The sequence below is a fragment of the Pogona vitticeps genome, chromosome 5 (genome assembly GCF_051106095.1).
Source record: "Pogona vitticeps strain Pit_001003342236 chromosome 5, PviZW2.1, whole genome shotgun sequence".
Classification (NCBI taxonomy): Eukaryota; Metazoa; Chordata; class Lepidosauria; order Squamata; family Agamidae; genus Pogona; species Pogona vitticeps.
Window position 1 is genome coordinate 117,302,433 of NC_135787.1, and position 12,710 is coordinate 117,315,142.

Below are 12,710 nucleotides of genomic sequence, written 5' to 3' on the forward strand. Positions count from 1 at the left end.
GGACTAGCCTAGCGTTCAGTGGGAGAGAGTTCCAGAGTGCAGGAGCCACAACGAAGAAGGCCCTCTCTTGTGTCACCACCAAGCACACCTATGAGGGTCGTGGAACTGAGAGAAAGGCCTCCCCTAATTATCTTAATGCCTGGGCAGGCTCATAGAGAGAGTGCAGTCTTTTAGATAGCTTGTGGATATTCTGGATAGCAGGTAATCCACAAAAGCAGAGAAAATGTTATAACATGAATTCTCTAGAGTGCAGATTAAATAACTAAAATCAGTCTTCCTATAATTTACAAGTAGCACAATGGGCTCCCTCTTCTCTTTATTATGGGATCCGTAAAATTTTTGCAACTCAAAATATGACCAGAAGAACCAACGGTTTCTCTTACAACAGTGTTTTTTTTTTTAAAAAAAAAAATTAACAATAATCTACAAGAGGTAAATCACTTCTTCTAACACAGAAACAAGATTGGCCAAATAGGCCCTTAATTCCAGCTCGCTTCTTGTTCTTAAAAGATTAAAGTAAGAGTGGAACAGTTCCAACCTCTTGAGTACAAAAAGTTTTAACCGTCTGCTTTGATTTAACAAAAGGTTGAAAAAAGTCTTTTCCTTTCAGGTAACTGTGAATGTTCTTGCAGCAAATGATGAACCACCGATTTGTTTACCCAATTCGTATTTGCTGGAGGTTCCAGTGGACCAAGCAGCTGGCACAAACATTGCAGATTTTGCGATTAGGTGTACTGATTTGGATTCCAGCCCCAGATCATTCCTTTATTCTATTAACTCAGGTACTTGTGGGCTTTTGAATTTGACTGTGTTTGCTGGTTGCCACTGGCCTTCAGTAAAGTAAAAAAAAATTACAGCAGAATGCTTCATGTATGTCCTGTTTTATTATTTATTTATTTGTTTGTTTGTTTGTTTGTTTGTTTGTTTGTTTGTGTGTGTATTTGTTATTATTTGGTTTTTGTTTGTTTGTTTTGTACTGTGACGGTTTAGAAGGCCTAGATGGATGTCTATAACAATTCATCTAGTTTTTGGTGGATTTGTATGGTTGATGTCCTCTCATTTCCACAGTAGCCAATCTGACATCCGTTATATTACCCTGAGGCAATAGTTTGCAAGCTAGAGGGATGTAGAGTTCTCTCAAAAGGTGAGCATTCATTACAGCCAAGCTTTCCTAAAAGACCATGTGGCTGTAGCAGGAGTTTGAAATCTTTGTTCCTCCAGATGTTTTCTAATGCTTACCTCATATTCCCCTTCTACTGACCATGTTCACTGGAACATCTGAAAGATGAAGTCCAATTTGAAGTCCAAAAACAACCAAATAACCAAAGAACTGTAGAGAAGGAATTAAATTACTTAGGGTACTCTGACAACACTTATTGTCTAATGCAACTTTTGCATTAGAATTCAATTATCTGGCATGACTTATCAATTATAAGTAACAGCACTGTTTTATTGCACACAAGCACTAAATGTCATGAAGAGAAATTCTTATATTAAAATTTCTGTGCAATAGTCACAATCTGAAATTATTCAGATTCAGATTTGTTAGTTGTACATCAGCTATAACAGAATAAACACTAAACTGAGTAAACTATGTTTTTTGAAAAAAATGTATAACACATTAATAAATAAAATTAGCTGAAACCCAAAATACACAAAATTAAGTCAAAATTCCAGATATCTAGTTTAATAAAACAAAAAAACTTAAATAGAATTAGATTAGTTATGAACATTCTGAATCTTCCTGACAAAGCACAAAGTCCGTTACCCATTTCAGAATGCCAGAAAGACAGATACGCTCAAAATATGGTTTCTTCTGGTAACCTCCTCCTGACAAGGCCTGAGGAGAAAGCCTCAGAATTAACTGAGATTCATAGTCAAATTAGATAACTATATAGATGAATTCCTGTTCCCCCTATAAGATTTGCTGTTCAAGAAAAACAAATGCTATAACAATCAGATGTCTTTCACTACTTGAGGGAGCACCATTATTAAATATGTGCTAAACATATCTTCTGGTCTGACCCAGGTTATGTACATTTTTTTAAATAACAAGGTAGAACAAAATGAGTGTAAGAGAAATTGTTGTACAGTGACTTTGTATTAGAAACAGATATGATTGCTTGGCACAGATACTTTACTAAATATCTTCCTCAAAAAGTTTTAGCAAGCTCCATCCTCAAAAAAAAAAAAAAAAAAAAAAAAAAAAAAAAAAAACCAACAAATTCCACCACTACAGTTGAAAGAAATTTCTTCCAGAAATGACAGTCAATTTCCTGAACAAGCAACAAGCTGTGAAGGCTTGCTTGAAATCACATTTCATATACTGTTGTTTGTATTATTACTGTAAATAGTTCGTCTTTACATAAAGTTAAAAAATATTTCTGCTCAAAGAGTCCCCTTGTGTCCTGCGGGGGGGGGGGGGTAGGAGACATGTTTCCATGTTTTTTCCATGTTTTATGCTCATCTACCTCAAACATTTTTAAAACAGTTGTCCACTGGAGACCATGAGAGAGCTTGTTCATGTCAAAATAAAACAATTGGGGCAGGGGTTTAGGACAGGTTCAATTGTGGGTATACTCTAGCAGTGGGCAAGTGCACCCCTCACCTCTCTGGAAGTTGCCCACCTCAACATTGATCAAAAGAGGATGAAAGGAAGAACTCCAGATGAAATGTCCATGTCATAAAGGCCCCCATATTAATGAATTAAGTCTGAAGAGGTGTTCCTATTATTTCACGGTGGCTGTTCTTTGACCATATTAAAGTTTTATCTATCTATCTATCTATCTATCTATCTATCTATCTATCTATCTATCTATCTATCTATCTATCTATCTATCTATCTATCTATCTATCTATCTATCTATCTATCTATCTGTCTGTCTGTCTGTCTGTCTGTCTGTCTGTCTGTCTGTCTATCTATCTATCTATCTATCTATCATTTCACATGACTTTTTATTGTGTGTGCTTTTGGCTTTGCTTTTTAGGGAACATCAACAACCATTTCACCTTTTCACCAAGTGCTGGTTCTAATGTCTCATGGCTGCTACTTGCATCCCCCTTTGACTATGAGGGAGGCCTGGACCAGATTTGGGAGTACAGACTGTTAATATTTGTAACAGATAATAATTTACCAACTACCAACATTCAAACTGGCACCGTAACCCTCACCATCAAAGTCATTCCAAACCCAACCACTGTGGTCCCCACAACAGTAAGTTTGACAACATAATGAACTTTTAGTACAGCTTGGGGTTTGTGTGGCACTTAAGTGTCATGTTTTCTAGCAACAGTACTACAAATCCTCAAGTAAGTACAACCTTGGAGACTGGCTGCTTCACACACTGGACAGAATTCTACTAGTATTTGCATAAGCTAATTGCTGCAGCTAATTGACAAGATCCCAGGTGCATCTCAGTCTTGCAGTTCTGTGCATGACCACCACATGTTCAAGACATGCCCCAGCACCTTGTCAGTTAGTTGCAGTTAGCCATGAAATGTTATACAAACTTTACGTGAACACTAATAGGATTCTGTTATATATTTCCTAGTTGCCTCCCAGTGTTGTGTAGTAGATTGAGTGGCAGACCAGGACTCTGGAGAACAGGGTTCAAATATCTTGGAAACCACGGAAACTCACTGGGGGTGTTTGGAACTTGCCTTGAAAACCCTATTAGGGTCATTATAAGCTGGTTCCAACTTGATAGCACAAAACACACACACACACTTGCCTCCATGTATATAGGAAATATACAGCAGCCAAAATCTTAGTAGTGTTCACATAAAGTGTGGCATCAGCTCTGTATATAGGCCAAGGATGGTTTAAATACAGCCCCTTCAAAATGGTTTTTTTTTGGTTTCCCAGATTTCTGGCAAAAAATAAAGAAAAAGAAATGCAGCTTTTGACGGGTTTCAGGAATGGCAGCAAATCTTTTAAATGGGTCAGACATTCCCTGCATTGTTTAACATCCTCAAATAACCATTTTTTCAAGAGTGGTCACAAGACTAGATGGGCAGGATATAAATAAAATAAATAAATAAAATAAAATAAAACTGGGAATAGATTTTTGGCCTGTTTTTGTTTCATGTTTTTGTATTGGGGAGGCATTTTAGGTGGTCTATGCAGTCCCAGGAGGGATTTGGGGATCAGAAAATTGGTTCCAACACCTTCCAGAATTGTCTGCCCCAAAACAAGCCATGCCATATAAAAGCCACCCAGCACACATTTACGTCCTATACAAATGTGTGTGTGTGTGTGTGTGTCCCTCACACAGCTGGAGGCAGCTCAAAACATTTCACTACCTGGTGGGAAAATAGCGTCCACCTGCACTCTATATACAAAAGTCAGTCGGACTAGCAGCTGAAGCTTATTTCAGCACTTGGGATGACATTCTCCACTTCATCTAAGGGCCACCAGCTAGTTTAGGGATTCTAGGGCAGGTTTGCATGCTGCCCCTACCGTTGTCCTCCAAGACCTGTATCTCCAAGATCTGCTAACTAAGGCAGCCGTGGTGTAGAATCCCACCTTAATTTCCTTGGTTTTTTTTTTCTAGCTCACTTTTTAACCCTTTTCATGTTTGCTGTAAGCAAGTCCAACTGTGTTCATTAGTGCATTAATTCATTACTACTATGAGGCACAGGATAGTGGCTTTAATTAATAGCAGTGCTTAGTGGGAGCTGGTGACTGATGTTGTACAGCAGCAAATCCATTCTGGGTTTTAGTTCAAACTTTAGAGAACCTACACAAGGTACTACACCTGTCTTGAGGCTAGGGTTCAGCACCCTGAATAAGCTTCCATGAAATTCAGAGTGTACATCCTATACACATGGGTGTGTGTCTGTCAAAAACTCAAGAAGGGATTCACCATCCCCATGGAAACCAGACTCACTGTTCTCTACTGGTACCACCATCACCAGGGCCAGACCATGGGCCAAAAAGGTCCAGATCCTGTGGTCCAGGGAGGCTTCCTCATGGTTGTGAAGTTGTACTGCTCCACGCCTGTGTTGGAACGAAAGCCACTGCAACGGGTGACCAGTCAAACCTGCAGCTTTCATGGCTTGCCATTTAAAATTTATTCATGTGGTGGATGAGAGCATCACCAGGGCTCCCTTATTTTGAACCAGAATTATATCTGAAATAGAGTTACTCATGCATAGTTGACCTTCTGTCATTTCATCAGTTCCTTAATTGCTACACCTGCAGATAATAATGAGCACTATTCTGCAGGAATAATAACCAAGAAACCTCTTTCTTTCTTTCTTAATCAGCCTGGCATTACGCTTGTGACCAGCAGAGAAAATGTGTATTCTGCATTGGCTTGGTACGTGCCATTCATCATTTCCCTTGGTGGCCTGTTGCTCCTTGGACTTCTTGGGTATCTCCTCTATTTTCTAGCAAAATACGTCCGCACCCACTGTCCACCAAAGCCGAAAGCTGACAAAAAGCCTCTGTAAGTAACTGAAAAGAATATATAAAGAATGCTAAGAAATCATCTGCACTGTCTTATCTAATGTATGTCTTAGAAACAATCAATGGTTTCTTCAGACCAAATGATCCATTCCTCCTAGAATTCCATATGTTTCATGGAATCTACACTTGTTATATTTCACAGAAATACTGTTTTTTAAAAAAATATCCAGACTGAAAAACAGTGACAGATAGTACTAGTGCTGAATATAATATAGTTTTCCTGTTATTCAAGAAAGCCATGATAAAAACCATGCTGGACTTAAAATTCAGATGAAAGGATTTCATTATTTTCCACAACAGAAATGAATGGCTATGTTGCAGAAGCACATTCATGTCGCAAAATTAACCTACACACTGCTCCATGTTACAGATGCACCATTGTAAGTAATATAATTCTGTTGAGAGAAAAATCTTCCTTAGAAATCAATGGGCATGTTACTTCTGTAAAATGCACAGACCAGAACTGCATGTTTACCAATACGAACATAAGGGGAGCCCTGCTGGATCAGGCCAAGGGCCCATCTGGTCCAGCTTCCTGTATCTCTCTCACACACACACATCAATTACAGTGACAGACCATCTCTCCCCCTTATCACAACAAATACAGTGGTGCCTCGCAAGATGAGCGCTCCGTTTCATGACAAAATCCCATTACGATGAAGGTTTTGCGATCGCAAAAGCGATTGCAAAATGATGTTTCCTATGGGGGAATTTCGCTTTGCGATGATCGGTTCCCTGCTTCGGGAACTGATTCTCGCAAAACAACGATTTTCCTACAGCTGATCGGTGGTTTCAAAATGGCTGCCGGTTTAAAAAAAAAGGCTCCCCGCTCTTTTCTGGGATGGATTCCTTACTGCATGGGCAGCGAAAATGGCCGCGCTATGGAGGATCTTCGCTGGACGGTGAGTTTCAAGCCCATAGGAACACATTAATTGGTTTTAATGCATTTCTATGGGCTTTTAAATTTCGCTTTACGATGTTTTCATTCTACAGTGATTTCGCTGGAATGAATTAACATCGTAATGCGAGGCGCCACTGTACTCCCAACAAAATACACACTGATCACAATAATCACCCAATCTCCTGAAAAGGACAAATGCTGATCCCGCAGCTATAAATACTCAACTATCCCACCAAACTGCACCAGAGCACAAACAGAGTTCTGACTCCTGTCCTCTGAAGATACCAACCACAGAGGCTGGAGAAGTGTTAGGAAGAAAAACCTTAAGAACACGGCCAAGCAACCCGAAAAACCTACAACAAACAATTGGAAATAAGTAGTTTGTGCTGAGATTTTCAGGAGCAAGCATACATACATTTAGCCAGCATACATACATACATACACACACAGAGAGAGAGAACTGCAGTGAAAACTTTTAATTTGCTTGCTGGATACAGATGTACTGAAAGTTAAGAATTTAACTACAGTACAGTATACTGTATGCTAGGCAACAGGATTTCAGCCATTACATATTGCTGGTGATTCTCTTCATTGCACAATTCTAGACTTGCTGATGTATTGTATTGCCAAATAACTGGTTAAATATATTGGTAACATGAATCTTTCTATTTCTTTATGACAGGATCAAAAAAATAGGTATGTATTCCCCTTGGTTTTCATTATTTTTTGAAAACTGCTTGATTGTTGATGTTAGAGAAAATACACAGTATTTAAAGTTGTGAGTATATTTTAAAGATGTAATCAACCAAGAAAATGTCATTGAGGTCAAAAGTTGAACTAGGGTGATTGCAACAAACCACCCTAGGTGGCATTTAATTTTCACAGAGCTGGACAGAGGAAGTGGAGAACTGATCTAAAGTCCAGAAACGTTTTTACTTGACACCTATATGGACTGCAATCAAATATCTGAGAAGCGGGGGGGGGGGAGTATAAAGAAATGCAACTAGGATAGGAAAGATATTTCACCCAGGGAGTGCAGATTCATAATAGTTAGTAGACCTTTCATCATTGGGGGAATATTCTAGCTAAAATCCAATGGTGTACTATTGATTGATCCCTCTGTTTCCACCAGAATCTACAACTAACTCTCTTTCTATGCATAGTAAAAAAGAAAGAAAGAAAGAAAGAAACAACAGCTCCAGATAGCTAGAAAACCCTTTTGAGCAGGTTTCTTGGCATCATGGAGGACCTCAGAAAGAAGATAGGGGAAGAAAGTCTCTGTTTCATTGGCAAAAGTTACTAAAGTACATCATTGAATCTTGACCTCTGAAATATAGTTTGGGGAGAAGGGAGAGTGGTTGAACTGCACGTAAGATGGCAGAACTGGGTCTGAGTTGAAAAAATGCTAGGAGATCCAGTCGTGATTTCATTCATATTCAGGATGTATATGCTATACAGTATATGTTAATGGCACTTGTTATACTGCACATATTCGAGCTAAATTCAAGCACTTCTAAGGCCCATTAATTTCAGCTGGAGAGTTGAGGTCTAGTTATAAATCTAGATTAAACCAAAGCGTTACGTGAGGAAAATCAAGATAATGTTACACTTCTCCCCTATAGAAAAGAAGAAACCTAAGAAAGAAGTTGTATGGGTAAGTAAGCTATTAAACTAAAATATACAAATTAAAAAGAACTGTTGGGAAGACAGAGTGGGTTTTCTGGCAAGCATTTATTCTGGTTATATTGCACTAGCTGCTTGTCATTTGGGAAGAATCCTTCCTTCCTTCCTTCCTTCCTTCCTTCCTTCCTTCCTTCCTTCCTTCCTTCCTTCCTTCCTTCCTTCCTTCCTTCCTTATTACAGACCTGGGCAAAGTGCATCCCGAGGGCCACATACGGCCCACGAGCCGCTCCTGTCCAGCCCGCAAACAGTTCTGAACATCAAAACCATTTATAGCTTTTTGATCAGTTGCTTGTCTTTAACATACCGCAAAAAACTCTTTAGTATTTGTGAAGATTAACAAGTTTAAAATAAAAACAATCATAATATCACTGTTTCATTTTATTTTTAAGTAAAGTTGGTTCGGCCCCTAAACACAGTTCAGATTTTTCTTGTGGCTCACCCCTGACTTATTACCAAGTTGCAAAATACAGACCTTCTCCAGATTGATTAATTGCACACAGAAGTGATCAGTGTTTGCTGAAATATGCAAAGAAACGGCCCATCCATTCCTCAGGTGTGGTAGTACTCCTTTCAACCACAAATGCCTTTCATAAGTGGTGCATGACACACCACATTTGAAAATGTGTCCCCAACTTGCAGACTGAGAAACACATGTGAACAACGAATAGATCCTAACAACTTAAAGATAGCCCTGATGGATCAGGCCAAAAGCCGACCTAGACCATCATCCTCTTTTTGTCAGAAGTGAAACTCCCCACCCGGTCATGAGGCCATATATAAATATTTGCCATGTAGTCTTACTCTCATGTCTGAAGAAGTGGACTTGATCCATGAAAGCTCACCTTAAAATACAACAGCTAGTCTTTAAGGTCCCACAGTCTCTTTTTGTTTTGTTTTGATGTCTGATATCCCCCTTGGAGAACTTTTCTAGCATTCTAGATTATATTTCCCATAGCTATCAAGTCTCCTCTGGAATCTAACAAAGGGAGAATATGTAAGCTTTGTTGCAGCAGGCCCTATGATGAAATCCCTCTTCCAGTCTGGTTCCTACTTTCTACATTCACCTGCCTGAGTTGCTGAAAGATATCTCTCCCCCCACAGATGCCCCTTCCCCTTCCCTGCACTGCTCCTTTCTCTGTATTTTGTACATGTTTCAAATGTCAAAACTCTGCCCTCAGAGGTGTGCAAAATCCACATGACGTTGGTCTCACATGACCTGCATTGGGTCCATCTGGCTTTCAGGATCTCTCTTCCTATAAATCTTCTCCTCTCATTCTGCAAGATGAGAAATATGAATCAGGTTTAAAACAGGCTATTGAGAGAGTAAACTTATTTCACCTTACACTATCCAAATTTTTGTCCCTTCTCCCCTATACCTCCCTCCCTAAAAGAGGAACAGTTAAACTAGACTCAGGAGATCTGGGTTCAAGTTCTGATTTTACACCGTTCAAGGATCTTTCCCTTAAGTGCCAGATCATGCTTTCCTAATGCACGCTTTAACCAAGTGGAGGATGAGGAAACTGGCTGCCTCATTCATTAGTGACTGTTGAGTTAGCTGGTAGCTGTTTTCCTCTACGATGCAAACTTAATCTGCAACTCCTGAAGGTCTTTTCGGGATAATTGTGAATTAAGAGACGGTGTGATTTGGCTGTCACAGTCGGACATTGCCTTCAAGGCAATCAGGCATCTTCACAGCCCCAATTTTTCTCCTTGAACCAAAACATGTGAAAAAGTGAAAGTGTAACATAAAATCTATTCTGATTGTTTCCATTTCCAGAATAAATGATGTGTTTGATTCCAGATTGGGAAATTTTAAGACTTTCAAAAAATGTGTTGCAATGTACAAATTATTAAAAAATTGGCATATTTGGCAAGATACTCCCAAATCTTTTCATCAGTTCCTAATAGTCCCATGTGTTTATAAGGTTTAGGCAACTGAAGACAGTAATATCATTACAGATAGCTTGTAATTAGGGCTGAAAACAAACAGTCGCGGATTTGGCGACAGGAAAACGCAGAGTTATTGAAGACACAAGTTCTTCTTTTTGCAAGACGGTTATATTTACAGTATTTTACAGGTATTTACAGGCAGGCATCACATCAGCATGGCAGGAACTCTTTACACAAACGGACATAGTGGATAGCAGAAAATGGTGAAGAAAGAAGAGAATGATACACAAACACTGTTCACTTATACAGTATACATATACATGGCATCTCTAGTCCAATCAGAAGACACATGACTTCATCTTCTGCACCTGGTGTCTTCTTGTTTCCAGACATTGCATCATCTTCAGAGTGACTCAGCATACTCACATCTGTGCACAATGGCAGTTCGTTAATAATACATTTATTCAGGTTCAGACCTACAAAATTTCTATATTCTGACACAAACTAGTATTAGAAAGATGATTCAGGAAGACTTTTGTGTTTGCCAAATGAGATGTCACAGGAATCCCATGTGCTGAAGACCAATCATAAAACAAAGCTATCTAAGTTGGAAACTATAGGAGGTTGGAACAGCTCCTGATGTACACTCAGATGCTTTCAGCAGTTAAGGAATTTCCCCTTCTAGTCACGTCTTACTGTAATATTTGTTTCTGGCCTAATGACAGGCATATTTAAACCTCCTGTTTTTGCAGCCCATGAAGTAGTAGCAACTTTATTTCCAATTCTAAATGAACTTTCATTACCAGAATTTTACATACAGATTCCCAAAATCTGTTGCATTCCATAAAGATCAAACCCTACTTCTTTAACTAATGGCATTAAGTAATGTTTTCTTTCTCTTCTTAGGAGATGACCAATATAAACACTGTGTTTGATGGGGAAGCAAGAGATCCAGGTATTACTACTATACTGGAGGGGCAATGAGAAGGAAATAGTTTCAAATTCTACAGCTCAGATTTGATTTTAATTGGGAATGCATAATGACTTTATGTGGCCTGTTTGGTCAGGAACCCCAAACGTTCCAGGCCATTTCTTCACAAAGTCTTGATATTTAAATTGTAATTTGGAATTTAAATTAATATGGGAGAGAAAGTGAAACAGACAGGGTCACTCATCCTGGCAGAGGGATTTAATAGCTTAGTGCTTGAAAGGCTGGCTTTGAGTCATGTTGTTACACGCCATAAAATTGCCTCCAGCTTACGGTGACCCCATGAATGAGTACTCTCCAAAATGTGCTCTCCTCAACAGCCCTACTCAGCTATTGTAAATTCAGCTATTGTAAACTGTGGCTTCCTTTAGGGAGTCAGACAATTTTATATTTAGTCTTCCTCTTTTCCTGCTGCCTTCAGCCTTTTCCAGCACTATTGTCTTTTCCAGAGAATCTTGCCTTCTCATGATGTGCACAAAGTATGACTAACCCAGTTTGATCATTTTTTGCCTCCATAGATGGTTCATGTTAGAGGGGCTGAATTAGCGTTCCTTTTCTTCTTCTTAAGTTCTTCATTTTAACACCTACATGACAGGTATTGGTTGGGATGTTCAAAACAGTTTCAAGTCCCCAATGAATTTTATGGGTCTCTGGGTGACTTTGGGTCTGCCACTCCCAATCTGTTCTACCTCTCAGGGCTGTTGTGAGAATGAATTGGTAAGAAAGATAGCCATGTATGCTCTCTGGTGCCCATTGAAGGAAAGGTGTGACATAAATCTAACAAACAAACAAAAACCATAAGACCCTATCTACACAGGGAAATCCTGTATATATTTAATTTGGCCAGTGATTTTTGTGGTTAAGAATTTTGTTCAGTTTCTTTTTCACAAGAAATTACAAAAACTCATGTATCTTTTTAATAAATTTGTCAGAAAAAGAACTTAAGATTACAAAGAGGGGGGGGCAAATGCAGGAGAAACATTTCATTACTCTGGATTACTTACAGCAAAATAAAATTTAACCTGGCAACAATAGGGTTATAAATAAAATGAAGAGGCTATAAAGCAAACTACAAGAGACTTAATATCAGTTATTAGATAAGGCAGAATGTGAAGCAAATAATATATATAAATTAAGGCGGGGATGTCATAGAAAGCTTCTCTAAACAACCACAGGCTATTTGCTTTGATCCAGCAAGTGGTTTGCTCACTTGTTAGAGACTTCACATGGTAGAGGAACTGGCTGTCCCACATACAGAATGAAGGACTGGATATTAGAGCTCACCAGCTAAAACAGTGAGTTTCAAGAGACCCCTCCTGATTGTCTTGGTTGACAAAGGATACTGCTCCAGAAACACATGCAGGTTGAAATGCAGCAGAGCCCTTGTGATGCAAAATGTGCATCTATCCAAGGCTGGCTCAAAATATCTGACTGCCTGAGGCAAAAGACAAAATGGCATTTATCTCACCCATTCATCCCAGTCTGGTTCTATGTTCAGGCACTGAGTGACCCGGCCATTGAATTTTCCTGCCTGGAATCAAGCAGGGACGAATGAGAGGGAGTAGTGCAGTCCTCCCTTTTTTCACCAGGCCCAAAAAGTTTTGGGATACCTATGGACACACTAGATAGATGCACAATATACATCTTGGTGACTGCTGAATTTCAACCTGCAGGCGTCTGCTACAGCTGAACACTACAGAATGGAATGCATGGCGTTTGTGCTCTATGCATTCTGTGCCCCTCAGCACCTGCCGATTGAGGTGGCTGCCTCACTCTGC

At 39.3% G+C, this 12,710-nt stretch overlaps 1 protein-coding gene across 1 annotated transcript in view; it reads left to right on the top strand.

Moving 5' to 3' along the window:
* CDHR3 (cadherin related family member 3) overlaps positions 1-12,710 on the top strand; it is a 69,447-nt gene that overhangs the window by 54,144 nt on the left and 2,593 nt on the right. The window contains exons 14-19 of the mRNA XM_078376801.1: positions 611-782; positions 2,988-3,214; positions 5,269-5,450; positions 5,841-5,850; positions 7,936-8,025; positions 10,851-10,899. Coding sequence (XP_078232927.1) covers positions 611-782; positions 2,988-3,214; positions 5,269-5,450; positions 5,841-5,850; positions 7,936-8,025; positions 10,851-10,899 — 730 coding nt within the window. The remainder of the gene's footprint in view (positions 1-610; positions 783-2,987; positions 3,215-5,268; positions 5,451-5,840; positions 5,851-7,935; positions 8,026-10,850; positions 10,900-12,710) is intronic.